Source organism: Thunnus thynnus, chromosome 20 (genome assembly GCF_963924715.1).
Source record: "Thunnus thynnus chromosome 20, fThuThy2.1, whole genome shotgun sequence".
Lineage (NCBI taxonomy): Eukaryota > Metazoa > Chordata > Actinopteri > Scombriformes > Scombridae > Thunnus > Thunnus thynnus.
In genome coordinates, this window is record NC_089536.1 from 13090918 (window position 1) to 13108177 (window position 17260).

A 17260-nucleotide genomic window follows, 5' to 3' on the forward strand; every position below is an offset into this window, starting at 1 on the left:
GGGAACCTGTAAAGTCTCATACTGTTATCCTACTGCATGACTCACACTGAGTAGCTACACGAAGGACATAAAACACTGAATCAACATTTATTTAGAGTATAGAAAGTGAAATGTATTTGGGAGGGAAACTTACCTTTAATAGGCTACCATTGAAAATGCTGTATTATCATTTACATTCATATCATTGTTGTGACTCAACTGCAGCCACAGACAATCTTCGTGTGGCACTAAAAAAAAAGTTATGTTGTTTTAGGTACATTTTGGATTTACACATTTCAAACATTTAGAGCTAATGTTGCTTCAGCTCTGTGTTTTTCTTTTTTTTTTTTTTTAACACCGACTGATTTCATTTGTCCTTTCCTTTTCTCTCCTCCTCGCGCGCAATGATTTGGTATCTCTGTCGCGCAGGCGGCGGTGGCACAGCGCGCGCACATTATCCGCGTGGTTATCTTTTCTTGACTCGCTCGCGGGACTGAAACGCCTGCAGCTGAGCGCGCGCTGTAATCTGTGACAGCTGGAAATGGACAGCAACAACGGAGGAGCTGTGAAACCGTCTTACACAGGTAGATAAACGTTTTTACTTTAAATGTTACTTCCACATGTCGAAGCTGTTTCTTTGTTTTTGTGTCCGCGTGTCATTTTGACACTATTGCAGACTGCTGCCTGTCGACTAAATGTTTCTATAATAGCCTTTATGTGTCTTTGCTATGAGGTGAAAATGCAGTTGTTTTGGCTAAAACTGTCACAAACCCACAAAAAATAACGACAGTATTCTTCATAAATCCTGTAAGGACGACTTTCTGTAGCTCTGTACTTATTTTTCTTTCATATTTCAACATAAATTCCTCAATATAGCCTACCTATGTTTGTGATGTCATACTTTTTGAATAATGGCTATGTTTATTGCGGATACTTAAACAAACAGACCTTGAACCAAACTGCTGTAAATGCTTGGGAAACTGGGAAACTGTGTGCCAGGATGCTTTATATAGGCTATATATATATATATATATATACACATACATATATATATATATATATATATATATATATGTATGTATGTATATTTATATATAGGTAGCTTTTAACTGCTCTTGTCTCCAGTATAAATACTTTTGATAAGAGGAAACTTTTAGTAAAAGGACTTATGCAAAGTGTTTGTAGAGACACAAAGGTCAAGTTGTTCGCTGTTTTTTCTGCCTCACTCATATTTGTTAAGAAATCATTTCTTTGGCTGAAGTCCTGTTGATGGAGTTTAAAGGTGTAAAGGTGGCTAACTGGGTTAATGAATGGAGTAATTATTTTGTCCTTGGACTTCAAGGATGTTGGCACTGCCTGCAAACCCCTCAGTCAAGGTGTGACTGCCTGTTTGTGTTCCTGTGCACTCATTTTAAACACTGTAGCCCTTTATGTAAGTGTGTTTGCGCATGTGTGCAGATGTTTATGTATGTCAGCCTCAGAGAGGAAGAGATAACTTTAGCAGGTAACTGTAGGTATAAAAAAAACACTGCTGAATTTTTCATCAAGCGTCCCTTTGACAAATAGCTCTCTGCCGTACCAGCTACCGGTCTGTTTTCAATAATTCTCCTTTTCTTGTAACGTGAGGTCATTTTGGCTTCTTTAAGATCTCATCAGATGTGTGACTTTGCCCTTCCAAGAAGGAAAAAAGTGAACTCAGTGATTAATGTTGTACACTAGTGATCATTTCATTTTCCAATTATTTTCTAGATTAATAAATGTATTGTTTGGGCTGTAAAATGTCAGAAAATAGTAAGATATTTCCAACATAATTTCCTAAAACCCAGGTTGACATCTTCAAATTGCTTGTTTTTTTTCAGACCAGCAGTCCAAAATCCAAATATGTTCAGTTTACTATTATATAAGACTAATAAGTAACAAATATTAACATCTGAGAAGTTGGAACGAGTTAATTTTTGACATTTCTGCTCCAAAAATAACTAATCTATTGATTTCTTAATCAGTTTATGGTTTATTCAATCAAGTGTGTCAGCTCTATGGTTCAGTATACACATGTAGATATTCACCCACATCATTCAGTGTGTTTACATCTTATGTGTCAGTATTGCTTGTCGTATTTCACTTCAGTCTGTATATCTTCCCATATATGTCTTACACTGTCATCACTGTGAGTGTTGCCATGGCATACTCAGCTGCTACTCAATTCAAGCAGAGTAGACCCACTTAAACAGCCAGCACTGGCCACATCATCATCTTCTGCATCCTCTTTAAATGACCTTGCTCTCCTCCTTCCTCCTCCTGCGTCAGCTTCAAACCTAAATGGCTCCAAATGACGCCCGCCTGTCTGCCAAGCACTGCCGCACCTCTGAAGAGATGTTCTTTCCAACTGCATGCAAGCAGTCATTTTCACTGTGAACAAAAGGTCCTTGATTCATCAAATCCCGCGCCTCCTACTGCCCACTCCCCAGAGTGATGCTGTAATTTTCACCAGCACTCCTCCTGTGTGACGCTGGGAGAGTTTGGAGTTTTTTTAGTACCTTGTGTGATTCTGCTGGGTCTTAGTGTGTGTGCACAGCTGGGCCAGACTCACACTCTCCAAGCAGCATGAAGACTTGCTTCATAACACAAGACAATGCTGACTATTCGTAAAACATATTTCATGCACAAAATAAACCGACTGTAATTTTTGTAGAACGTATTTTACATTAAAATGTTAAGTAAACAGACTGATAACAGCTTGCTCACAGCAGGCAAATAAAAAGCATACGTTACTCATTCTTTGGAAATTAATCGTTTTGAGGTTATGAGCGATAGTCTCAAGGCCTCAAAAAGACAATTTGGTGACTAGAAGTATAAAAATATAAAACAAAAAGATTTGGGATTGTCCATGTAGAGCTGCAAAGATGAGTTGATTAATTGAGTGGTTGATTGACAGAAACTGCAACTATTTTGTTAATCGAATAATCGTTTCAGACATTTTTAAAGCAAAAATGCCAAATATTTGCTGGTTTCAGCTCCTCAAATGTGATGATTTAATGCTTGTCTTTGTCACACATGACCATGAAGTGAATATGATTTTGGGTTCTCAACTGTTGGTTGGACAAAACAAGACATAACCTTTGACTCTGGGAAATTGTGACAGGCATTTTTCACCATTGTCTGACATTTTATGGACAAAATGATTAATTGATTGATCGTGAAAAAATGAAAATAATCGTTAGTTGCAGATCAATGCTGGATAACCTGAGAGGTTTGGGTGGCTTATAGCTTTTAACGTATGGTGGAGCAAGGACATCCAGTGCTTAGTGGACAAAGCACTGGAGAAAATAAGCCGAGCTATATTTCATTTTGCTTTCTTACTGCACTGCACCTGTTCGCTATCCATTGTTTAAAAGATACTGACGTGCTCGTATGTTCACTGAAAGGGTTATTGGTCGCTGTAATTGTTTCTGCTGTCCACAAAGGAATCCCCTCCTGAAGCAATTTCAGTGCAAGAGATGTGGGACAAAATCCACAGGCCTGTGCAAAAATGGATTTTAAAGTTCAGCTGAAGTTAATATGAAGCTTCAGCAGGCGGCAGGATCTTTAAAGTCTTTTTAAATTCCCTCTTTGTGCTTCCATGGACAGCGTTTTTCTTACTTTGCTATAGTGGAGGGATAGTAACACAAAGAGGGAATTTGGTAGTAAAAAGACTGTAACTGTGGAATATACCCTCTGGATTTGTCTAACTGAGACTGCTGAAGCTTCAAATTAGCTTTAACTTTCATTTATGCGTGAAACGAGGACAGTGGATTTCATCTCCCATCCCTTACATTGACAAGATGGAATCTGTCAACAGGAGGAACAATTACAGCGACCAATAACCCTTTCCATGTAAATATGGGTATGTAAACATTTGTATTAAGATAGACTTGAAAAATTTAAACCTATACTTCAATATTTACTGGGGTTCAGTGGCCCATTTCACGAAAGGATTTGCGAGTATTGCTCAGGGCGCAAATAGTGGCAGCATTTATATGCTCACAGATTGCAGATACATTTTGCATATGCATGGGTCGCAAGTATTGCATTTGTTTTGATTAGTGAAACGTGTCAAGATAAGTGAGAGGAAATGATCACATGTTGGGAATTGTAGCTTACATGGTGCCGATCTGGTGAAACGTGGTTTTGAGCAAATATTTAATTTAGTGTGTATTTGGCTCGTAGAGGTGTTATGTCTCAGGGATGGTCTGAGTTTAAATGTTTCCAGAATTCAAAATAAAAAAGATTGTTTTGGAGTTATGTAGAGCTGCAAAGATTAGTGGATTAATTCAGTAGTCAATCAACATTTCTCTTCATTTCAACAATTCTCTTCATTTTAACCTCTGTAACAGCTATTTTCACTGTATTTTACAAATTTTATATCACAGATTTCTATTTTATATTATTTATGGTTACTTGACTTTTGTGGTTTTTGTAATTTCTCTATTTTGATTGTTATGCACCACAACACCAATGCAATTTCTTGTAAGTGCAAACCTACTTGGCAACAAACGTGTTTCTGATTCTGACTCAGACAAAAAAAAAAAAAAAAAGCAACTATTTTACACTCGATTAACCACCGAAGTCACTTTATATGTGATGGTTTCCAGCTTCTCCAATGTGAAGATTTGCTGGTTTCTTTGTCTTTTATGATTGTAAATTGAATCTTTGGGTTTTGGACTGCTGGTCGAACAAAACAGACAAACATTGGAGAATCTTTTGTTTTATATATTAAAAGATTAATAGTCAGGAAAATAATCAGCAGAATAATAGATAATGAAAATAAATTATTAGTGAATTAAGAGTGTGTCCTCTCTCTGATGTCTACCCGCAGGGCCAGAACCTCACACGTCTGCGATAGTGTGCGTTTTCCTTCAGTTCTTCAGGTTCACATATGGCCGGTCTGCATTGTCAGACCCAAGATCTAGCAGCGCCCCTCATCCCTCATGATCCTGCATCTGGCAATAGGTCACACTCACAGATTACTTCTATCCCAAATATTGGTGATGAAGCTGAGTGGTCAGCCTATCTTTTGCTCCCTCTGTAACTTTCTCTCCCACCTCAGAGTGCTCTCCTCTGTACTTTGGCATTTGGCTGCCGCCGTCTGTCTCAGTAAAAACCGTCATCTGTGAAATTGAGAATAATCATGTGGAACGAGATTGGGATGGGAGCAGCTTGAGCTCCAGCCTTTCACTGTCTATAGACTCATGGCTCCTGCTGATAAAGTCCACCAAGGATTGAACAATCACCCGCAAAACACTTTTTGTTGATGTGTGAGGAATATTACATTTTGTCAGCAGAGATTTTTTCTATGAGATTCATCTCTCTCAAGCCTTTAGTGTCAGGGCAGTAAATTGCCACAATGGCCAATAATTACAGTGGTGTTTTCTCAAACACTATGAAGATATCTTATTAAGACCTCCCTGCACTATGGAGTATAGCCGACATGTTGTGGTGCATTACTGATGTGTGTGTTTGTTTCCTTTGTGAATATTCCACTGAAACTATTCAAATTTGACTAATGCATTGCCGCTAGGGCAGCAACTACTGATTATATTCATTATTGATTCATCTGTTGATTATTTTCTCGATTAATCAATTAGTTGTTTGGTCCATTAAATGTCAGAAAATGGTGAAAAATGTTGATCACTGTTTCCCAAAAGCCCAAGATGACATCTTTAATTGTCTTGTTTTGTCCACAACCCAAAAATATTCAATTTACTGTCATAGAAGACTGAAGAAACCATATGTTTACCAATATTAATGTTTGAGAAGCTAGAATCAGAGACCAGACACTGGCTCTAGAGAGGGCCTTTCGCATTTTTCAAGAAATGCCCTAGGTAGGTTCTCCTACACACTTGGAAGGGGAGGGTGAAGGGTATTCAGTTGATTCCAATCTGCAACCTCACTGCTATATGCCACTAAATCCTACACACTGGTCCTTTAATCTAATATTTGGCAACTCAATGGATCAACAATCGATTTATCAACTAATCGTTGCAGCTCTGATTGCCGCCTATGACAGAAATCGCTCTGTCTTTATTTGAAGTGCTACTGTTTGCAAAATATAAAGCACTTATAATAAGAGAATACACACAAATCAAACTGTCCAAAAATAATAATATTCCAAATCCACCACAGAAAATACCATAAATCACTGAGTTGCTACAACAGAAGTATATTATCATTACCACAATTAAAAATGTTTCCAACATTATAATAAAATTCTAAATGACATAAAAGAGTTTATAAGATCAAATTTAATGTGTTAATATTACTAAAATGTCACTTGATGTAAGCAGATAAGTTCCTCTATTGTAACATTATTATACAGGTCTTTTAATAATGATTTATTGAAAGTAATGTTTGGAATTAAAACTGCTCTTTTGAAATATTACAATACTTGCTGCTGTATAACGTTGCCATATTGAATCAGTAGGCTGTCAAACATAACCTCTTTATTTTGTCTCTCTGCTAACCTTTTCTTTACATCCTGAATAATGCAAATTACAGAGAGTAGAGTACACGCAGGTTACAGGTCACATATGCTGAGTAAAATTATAGTTTCTATACAGGTCCTCTGGCATGTGTCTCATACTGCCTTAAAAACACAGAAATATAATCATCTATAACACATTTCATGCTTCAGTTGTCATTTCAAATGCACAAGAAAAATGCATCATTTTAAATAGGCAACATAAGACATTAATTTATGTAAATTACCCATTTTGAAGGTGTAGGAGAGACAGTTCTTTATTTTTAAGGTGGTAATGAACCCATTTTATTTTTCACTAAAATTACTGCAGGTATGTTAATAGTTGTATGGCTCGTTCACAGGCAGCCTGCTAAATCTTTTTAGACTGTTAGTTTCTGGCACCTGTGGATTCACCTTTGTTCTGTAGATAAACAAAATACAATATTTACAACCCTAAAAACCGGGGAGGCCTCAGAAAGCACATTCTGTAATTTCTTGTTTACAAAACAATGTGATATAATCACAGTTTCATCACGGTCTCTGTCACAATCTTAAAATATGTTGGATCGGAAATTTGTCTAAATTGTATCATTGGTTATTCTTTATTGTTTATGACAACACCAACAACAAATACTTTGCACTTTAATAAGAACAGTTTTTAGTAAAAAAATGTGATATCAACCTGTCATTGCTCATCACTTTCCCTCATTGTTTAAACCAGTTTTTCACAAAACCTTGTGAGTTTGTAGCTGCTCGTCTGCTTCAGAAAGTAACATTGAAATAAGCTCCGTCTCACTCAGGATATCTTATGTAGGTATTTTTCACTGTCAGCTGTGTGACCGTTTGGTTTTCCAGAGGACGGACTACATTCAGGGTGATGTTTGAACAGCAGCAATGCATCAGACATACTTCATCATGTGTGAGGTATTACATCATTTCCAATAAATTGCTTTTCTACAGATATTGTTCATAGCAGGGTGATTTTCCTGCCTCTGAAATGTACAGGCGGAGTGTGCCACCTGCTCTGTGACACCCAGGACCACAGGTCTTAAATCAGTCAGGGCGGTCCGTGAATAGCATCGGTCCATTGAGCAGAACACAGGTTTAGACACTCCTCTCACCATGGTAACCCCAGTCTGTTGGATGTATCACAGGTTTCATTTGTAATTTGACTTTAGATCGTCATTACCACTCATTTAATGTCATTTTCAGGTGGAAACCAGATGTGTGATGTTTTACGTGTTGTAAAACTTTAAATTAAGGATTGTTCAGGGATTTCTTTATTTAGGACTATGAGATCTTCTCGAAATGAGTTGGATAAACTTCAGCTGGACTAGGGACCCAACTAACGATTATTTTCATTATCATTATTTTTCATTTTTCATTCATCTCTACCACATCCCAAAATTGTGAAAAATACCAACCACAGTTTTCCAGAGTCCAAGGTCTTCGGATTCCTCATTTTTTCCAACTAATGGTCCAAAAACCAAAGATATTCAGTTTACAATGATGTGAAACACAGAAAAGCAGCAAATCCCCATATTGGAGAAACTGCAAACTGAGGTTTTGCATGAAAAATAATTTGAGTGAATAGCAAATATTTTGTTGAATGTCTAATTGCTTAATTGAACATTACGAACATGATAATGAAAAAATTAATTTAAAGCATGGTCTCTGGATTATCCATTTGTTTTTTATTCTTTTTCATTAGAATAGTAGAACAACAGAAATAATTGGAGAAAGCAAGAGATAAGTGAGTAAACATAATCAAAATTGTCAAAGAGTACCCGAGTAGCGTGGTCGTGCATCCACCAGAGTGACTCATAGCAGCCATTTTCTGCCCTGGCTTTTATGGTTGCACCTCCTGCCTGTTTTGTTAACACACAATTCCTCTGCAGATGATAGTAGTGTGGCAAAAATGACACAACAGCATATGATTACTATAGAAAAAAACACTTCTGTCTTTATTCTCCATGACTAATCTGGCAAACAAAAATCCTGTATGTAGCTGCAGTAATAATTTTAAATGGACTGTCAGTAAAATTACAAACCATCTTCAAAGAAGGCTTCCAAGGTAAATTGCATGTGCAGCCCCTTATCACAACAGACTCAACAACAGATTGCTCTTTCCCAAACCTTTCCCTCTCAGGCTGCCTCACCTCAGACACACTGAAATGGATTTCTGCTTAAGTCTCCCATCAAAGATGTAATGGCTCTCGGGATGTGTCATTACAAGTCAGATGACAGTCTCCTTCACACAGTGGCAGCTTAAACCTGCCTCTGGACTGATAACTGTGATCTTTATTTGGCTGCTTAGAAGCAAAGACAGGGCAAAGCCACCCCCCTCCCCGACAAACCTCTGTCAGCTGGAGCCCATGGTTGAAAAACAATCCTTCAAGGCACTGCGAAAATGTCAAAATGCCCACAAGGATCAATAGAGGACACGTAATGACAGCAAAAGCTGGTCAATACCAGGCTGTAATAAACTGAAAACTGGAGACCGACAGGCTTTCTGGTTATGGTTAACTGTTTGGTTACACCCACAGTAAGTAGTTTTCACAGCTCGTACATCACTACACTGACAAAATGAATCTTCTTCCCTGAGGCTGGATCAGCAGCTTCAAAATATTAAAAGCATTTTTGTTAGCTGCTGGACTCATGTGAAGTAATCTGAATCTACCTGGAGATAAAAGAACATAAATACTGGCTGTTAGGAAAGAGACTTTGATATAACATGAACATAACACACACAATCCGTCTCTCTTTTTTCAGTCACACACACACTACAAGCTACTGTGTCATTGTGTCACGCAATATCAATGCACTGGGTGTTAAAGAATACAGGAGTGAGTCTTTTTCTACGTCCTCCACTCTCTTTTTTTGAAAGTAACCATGAAGTTGCTTCTCAAATGCCAGAGTAATTTTCCGAAATGCTGTGGGTTAGTGAGTGTTTCTTCCACATGCATTAAACACTGAATCACACTGAATAAACACACACACACATTTATAAATACTGCTCTGAAAAAAGCTTTTTGTTGGGTTATATGTGGACACCCACACTGGCATGATGTATGTATTGCATCAGCACTGATAGTCATATGGACGGAGGGCTGGACAGACACCTTGAGGGCTGTGTGGGAAGTTGAATTTTGGTACGCTACATTACCTCTCTATTCCCCTGTGACTGCATTGCAGGTACAGATTCAACACAGCAGGCAGCAGTGTGAAGATGTCTCTTTTAGTGCTTGTGTGTAGTGTATATATATGTGTATGGCACACACACATATGTGTGTGTGTTTTATGATTTACAGTTCGAAAAACTGCTTATTTATCTTATACTGTCCTTTTATACAGCCCCTCAGTTCAGCCTCTGTCTGAAACAGGCCGTTTTAGCTCCTGTCTCTTTAAGGTGCCCCTCCCAATGAGCCCACTCTGTTCTGATTGGTTTGTTTCCTGAAGTTGCTCCTCAACAGACTTCTGGCAGCTCCAGAGGCATTATTTACTCAAAATATCAACTTCCCAAATACATCCGTACATGTTGAAGCCAAAATCCAATCTGAAAAATGTAAATGTACAACGTGAACCGTAGCAGCAAAAACTACGGAACGGATGGGCGTTTGTGGGTAAGGGTGAACAATCTGATGTCAGTTTGTTGGGGGAGTAGAGGTAATTTTGCAAACGAAGCGTGAGAGCAGGCTGAAGCCCTGGCTTTTGACTTGCAGGGAGCATTTTTACATGCTTTCACCTCATTTTTTTGGAATTTTGACTATATTTGACACAGACATCCAACATTATAACACTATATTAATGACAGAAGATCTCAAAAAGCATATGTCCACTAGCATATGATTTTACTTAATTCTCCATCTAAGATAATTATTTTGACTTTAAAGTTGTCAGACATCAGGGATTCCCTCAGTGTTTCATAGCAGAGTTGACTCATCTCACTTGAAATTTAGACCACCTCCACTAATATAAAAAAGTTATATACTTTTATGGAATAAAACATTAACCTGGGGAAGAGATAAGATGTACTATTATACACAACAAATGCCGGATATTTGGCTCATCACCTCAGCTAAACAATGTCCTGGGGGAACCCTCGATGCTTTAGGCATCTTCACAATGAGTGCATTTACATGCACAAAAGTATCCTGGTTTTGAGTCTTCCTGGGTTTGATCATATTCTAGATTAGGTGTTTACATGGAACATGAGAAACTTCAATATTCATATCCCTGTTTACATGATTTTAACAGTATCCAGTCTCTCCCTGTTATTTCTCCACAAACAGAGAATGTTTAGAAACCTGGATAAGGTGTTTAAATGCTACAGTATCCTGATTTTTATCAGAGTACTCAGACTAACATATTCAGGTTTCCTAAAACCAGAATAAGGTGTTTACATGTGCAACACATAACTGGGATATTCCAAAAAACCTGATCACATGTAAACATACAAACTGCACATTTTACTAACATTATACAAAATTAAATACCACTAATATTATTTCCAATTTTAAAGTGAGCAGAACACTTTCAATGTCAGAGAACCATACCTTTAGCTTTTGCTTGTTTTCAGTAGTTTGGTATCAGCATAAAACCATCAATGACATCTATTATCCAGTGATGATAGTGATGTCCCACGCATTCCTCCAGGTCTTAACAGCAAAACTGCAATTACGAGTGCAAAGAGTTGAACCTCCTACAGATGTATTAAATGGAGGGGGCACCTTGACACTATTTTGCAGCAAATTAGTTTTTCCTGCTCTGAATATCTCTCTCCCACTGCATATTATTATGTCCAGAGGGGACAATATACAGTATATACATGTGCTGCATGTGTGTGTGTGTGTGTTCCTGCAGTGTATAAGTATAATAATCATCAGAGGAGGAGGAGTAGACATCACCCAAAACAACAGCCAATGTTTTCTTGTTTTAAAAAGCTAATTAATGCTGAAGTTTTACAAAAAGAGAGTTTGCACACTTGCTTTTAAGACAACCTCATCTACAGTATCTGTACATGACATGGTAAGGTAGGCTTTGAATAATGGTCTTGAGGAGAAAATGTTGTTTTTTTTTCCTTCAGACATAGTGAGAAAACGATATTCGTGTCCCAACCCAGCAGAGAGCCCTGCAGTAAAACTAGATGCAAGTCACACAGTAGCTGATGACATTGGATGTCAGTAAAGGGGCACTTTGGCCATTTTGAAGCTATTTCTGCCCTCTCTGGTTTTCTTTGGATCAAATAGCTTTTCTTCGCACCTGATTTGTCATGCAGTCTCTTATTCTAAAATAATTCTGCTCTTTGTTCGTCCGTTAAATGGTGGGTTATAGTCCCCTATAATAGCCATTACCACTGAACACAAAAGACTAGTCATGCAGGCCAAATTAAATGGTCGTTAATTGATGGAGCCATTATTGCATGGCTGTCTGTTTCAATCATAGCTGAATCACATGGTGAAGGCTCTGGACTATTATGTACAATAACCAGTTATAACCATCTTACAAAAATAACTTTCTCAATTTTATTTCAAGATATCATTCTCATTTCAATAACAAACTGTTTTATAAAGCCCTTACTGAGAATGTTTTTTAGTGACATTTATCATTTTCCGGTTACCTCTTTATAGTAGAGAAAATGCTTTGTGTAAAAGCAGGAAATCTACAAGAAATGTTTGTCTGTTAGTATGGAAATTCAATTAACTGTGGAGCATTTGACTCAGGAGAAAGATGAACACCGGCCATCGGCAACTGGAATATACTACAACTTTATATTTTTGCATAGTACAGTGCAGGTTGGGGAACTGTACTTGTGAATTTTCCAGACAGAGCGATGTAAAGGTTAGTTAATCAGTTTAGTTTATTATCCTTTGGAAATTTCTTGTGTAAAACAAAAACAAAGGACATTATAATTAAAGACAGACATCAAACAGTTGTAAAATCAAGTACCACAACTACTGAAGCACTACAAGAGTGCAGGTGGGACATTAGTTTGGAGTTTCTTTATAATGCCATATTTGATATTTAATTAACTTTGTGGGGAAAGTGAAGAAGAGGAAATAGAGGCAAATTCCATGTTGTCAATGTTCTTTGAATCGGCTTAAATCAATAATTTTATATTAACGATGAATGACTACTTATGTATAGCGGAGATTGCTGGTCGTGATGAAGCCATTAGTTATCACCCAACTCTTTTCAGCGTCTTTCAGCTCAGTGTTTTGGTTTTGTAGTTTGCAACTGTACTGTTTTGGTTTACTCCCACTACTCTTGTAGTATCATTTTTGGCTACAGACAGCTGTGGTCGGAAAAAAAAAAAAAAACGCTGTAAGCTTCTTGTCCAGTGCCAAACATCAGACAGATAATATTAGCGACTAGCTGGTAAAGAGAGATTTGTCGTCAGTAGTTGAAGGGCAAAACAGGGCCAGAAGTAGAGTGAATATTGGACCTTTTACAGGTGGCCGGAGACGCAACTTCAAATTTATGCTAATTTTGCTCCTTAGCTGCTAGATGTGTTTTTGAACAAGTTCACCATGTCAACTTAAATGGTGATAATAATGTCAGTTACAGGTTTAAGTAAAGATTGTAAATATTTATCACCAGAATTATCTTTTCATTTCTCTTAGACATGAGCTCAAGGCCTCGTTAGCCAAGCGAGTAATTTTAAAGATGTATCCCTGATGTAGCTTGTACTACTACAATTATTATTACAATTAAACATTAAACACCAAAACTACTCAGGCCATGAATGGTATCACATAATGCTTGTATTATTTAAAAATAAAGATTTCAGGTAATACTTGTTAGCATGAACAGACTGTAATTATTATCTGTTACAGGCTGATAAGAACTGATTCAAACTGACTTCACTGACTGGTTTATTTGTTGGAAAAGCTATCCAGGTGCTTCGTGTTGCCCTACCACCTAAAGGAGCCTGCGAGATAATTCAGGCAATTAAACCCAATTTACCTAGGGAGTGAAGCTAATTAAAAGTCAATCCAATTTAGCCTGTCAGGTTTCCAATACGAGTCAGCACAGATAAGAACTCAGGATGGATGATTAAGGGAATTGGAGCGAGAACAAGCAGTCATCTTATCTGCAGTCATCTGTCTGTAAAACACCATTGAATTTCTTCACCATGTGATTAGATACCTTAACAATTCTTGTTTAAGTGAAAAGTAATTTAATCTAAAGTCTTTGGTTAGATAATTTACCAGTGCAAATATCCCAAAAAAATCAACATTATAACACCTACAGCTTTTATAGTATAACCAAACTACCTTCCTCATCCAAAGCAGTATGATGAGCATCCACTGGGAAATCACACTGGGAGGTGATCACATCGAAACAATAGTAACATTGTCCAATGAAGGTTAATAGAAGAGTGAACACAATGTCAAAGCAGAGTTTTCACTGAGTGCTAAACCTGTGTACACTTCTCTTTTGACCACTTAGTGGTTTCATGCAGTGAAATAAAGTGCATCATTTTGCATCTCTGGGGAATGCACGCTAAACAAACGCACAATCGTTTTGTAACCAAGGTCGTTGCAGTGAGTTAATCAGTAACACAGACAGTCAATCCATTAACAGTCATTAAAACATGGCCATTGAGAATTCTCAACTCTGATAGGCTGGACGGTGTAGATTAAAATTTAATAACCGGCTTAAAAGAGTCTTAAGCTTTAGCTAGTTATCTCATTAACCAATAAAGTAGAATAGATGAATAACTCCACAGTGAAAACCCCCAATTTTAATATCAAATGTATTTGATATTTGCATGAATCTGGACAAATGTGAAAATAGATGCCTAAAATAGATGCAAGTAAAACCTGTAGTGACTTGCAGTGACTGCAGTATACTTTTTCATCAGCTGTATTAGTGTGTCTGAAATTCATGTGCTATATGGTTGATTGCATTACTTATACTTATGCATTACTTATGCTTATCTCTTGTTTTATTAGCTTTAAATGTACTTTACTTTAAATGGGTATGTGTGTGAATATATTCCTGACTGTATATTGAACCCACACAATCAAATTTTTTGTTTATTATGCTAAATATTTCCTTTCTTCTCATGTGGTGGTTGTTTTGACTGATAAGCTGATTGCCCCTATATTATGATGATGTGAAGGCATTTGTGCAGTTTATTGGTTTTCAGGCTCCTTCCTCAGTCTGGGAGAAATAACTTTGGTGCATATGTTGTGAACAATCATACATTTCAAATATCTCCTATCACTTGGTCTTTGCTCACTCGATGCCATCCCTATAAAGAGCCAGAAATCGTTTGACAGGAGCTTCACCACCAACTCTACACAATGTATATTTATCAACTGATAGACTAGACATAGGCTAGACAAATGACACGGAAAACCACCCTGAACTCATCTCTTAGTCATCCTCATTAGTCATCCAAAGCTCCAGGCGTCCCTCCTCCCACCTCCTGCTATCACTCCACATGGAAAGCATATGTTTCTCCATCAAATGGAGGGATTTTCCTCTTGGCACGCCATCAGTTAGCATAAACATACTTAGCATTTTGCGGAAGCTCTAGAAAACAGTGAGAAAATAACTTGGGAGCAGAAACTAAAAATGCACTTAAAGAGGAAGACAGAAAGACTGAGACAGATGGAGATAAGGTGCATGTCTCCGTGACTGAGATGCCACGTGTCCCTGCTTCAGCCTGTGTTATCAGTGTCATGCAGTTACTGTTCTGAGAGCTGTCAGGAGCGCGAAGCCCAAAGGGAGCAAGTGTCGTAACCTTGCTCTGCCCTGCGGTCCTCTCCAAATGTAAACACGTGTTCACACCCATGTATCAGTGCCAAGAGAGTTGAATAGTCCTCAGCTGAAATTCCACAAATAGCTACCGGAGTTGTTTTTATTGGCAAGTCTGTATCCAAAGTTATTTTCAGGGTTTAAATGATTAAAACTAATAATGGACCCAACAACCTACTACCTCGATTGTTCAAAATAGACATTTCGCATCTGGTGTTTGGAGAATCTAGAAGTTGTATGTCTAAGTTAAAAGTTGAACAACTATTTATAAACAAGGTATATATAGTTGGAGTTAGGGTTGTCCAGCCAGACAACTAGTGACGTCTTCAAATAACTTTTTCTGTCTGACCAACAGTCTAATACCTCAACGTATTTAATTTACTACTAGAATAAGAAAACCAGCAAATATTTACATTTGAAAAGCAGATGCTAAAAAAATCAGATTACATGATACCAAAAAAAACACATTTTATGTACATAAAAAACATAATTGTAAAAAAATAAGGTTGTAAAAATAGGTTGTAGTCCATACCACCAACATACATTTTTCCAGTTCACATTGTTACAAATGTACAGTAACAGAATAATCTTTGCAATGTTGGGGTTATACTATAAATAGAAAGAACAAATTTGTGATTAGCCTAAATTTGGCTAATATGTTTTTATGTACATGGTATATTGTTTTGGATGATGGGTCTTTTATGCATCATGTGATCTCCTAAATGTAGGTGGAGCTGTCATTTTTATCTGTATCTAAAGCTGGCTTTTTGTTCACACGGCTTGAGAGTCAAATGTAACTTCATTAAATTTTGGATAGCTTGCAATGTTCAGTGTGCAGATTTTTTTGTTTCTGAACAAATCCTGTACCTCACAATTTGCGTCTGGGTGTAGTGTTGCTTAACAAGAACCAAGTGCAGAGAAAACACCACATCACCACCACGTCGTCATTTCAGACTACAGAAACTTTACATAGATCTTTGCTGGAGTGAACAAAAAACAGAATGGGCAGAGAAAACTAACTGAACTGACCACTGACATTAGACATTGATTTCACAAAAATAACTCCCTTCATCGGGGCAGAACAGACTCGAGCAAAGGTAGCTTGCTGGTGGCATCTCCAACTCAGCAACCAGAATCTGGAACAAGGTGTATATAGTGAGCTAAACAAGTGAGGCAAATAATGAGGCTAATCAGTCAAGGCAAACTATCCCCAGAAGGATTTCAGCCCACAAGACAACACCCAGAATCTCCAGAATCAGCACCCTGGACAGTGGTCGTGACACACTGAATGTCATTTTTTTAAAATCTGGGGATTAGAGAGACAGAAATCCTCAACTTGCTCATGCACATCTTTACAATGGGGAGTGACTCAGACAGTCAGTAAAATAAATGAATTGTTCTTGGCTGGACCATTAAGTAAGTCTGCCAAATATTATGTAGTGAGGTTTCCAATCCATTACTGCCCTCCAAAAAGTTCCTTTAAATTTCATGTTCAACACATAATATAGCAGATGCTGCAATTATATATAATTTGAATAAGCACAGGGGGCCTAGATTTGCACACAATGGATGCACAACAATTTTCTGGTAACAATACGAATCCACCAGGCAGCCAGTGTGTTTACGTCCCTGTAGTAGCCATGCTAATTCCTGTAATAGACCTGCTTTGTTAAGTTTATCTATTACTACTACTATTATCTATAACTATTAAACAGAATGTAGGTCAAGTCTTGTGTTGCATCCAAAATTCCATACTAACATGTGATCTGAACGTGATCTGCATACTATTTCTGTGGAAATATTACAGTATGCAAGTACTGGACACTACGCTGGCATAAATATCCCACAATGCAATGCAGTAGTGACGACGACAACAACAAAACAGACAATAGGGGTGGGGCTTGCGCCATCGACCAAGGCATCTCTGGCGTAACGTCAATAACACTTCAAATTAAGTAAGGTTTCACTTGGCTAGGTGTAATATATTTTTAAAATTAGTTCAGACTTTATGGTTGG

General features: G+C 37.5%; 1 protein-coding gene across 2 annotated transcripts in view; it reads left to right on the forward strand.

The window, feature by feature from the left end:
• Positions 1–235: 235 nt before the first annotated feature.
• The window catches only part of LOC137172174 (zinc finger protein 385C-like), a 78219-nt gene continuing 61194 nt past the window's right edge, over positions 236–17260 (forward strand). The window contains exon 1 of one of the 2 annotated variants that reach the window (XM_067576464.1): positions 236–563. In XM_067576464.1, the coding sequence (XP_067432565.1) occupies positions 521–563 (43 nt within the window). In that variant the 5' untranslated portion in view covers positions 236–520. The remainder of the gene's footprint in view (positions 564–17260) is intronic. The other variant, XM_067576462.1, reaches the window with a different exon arrangement.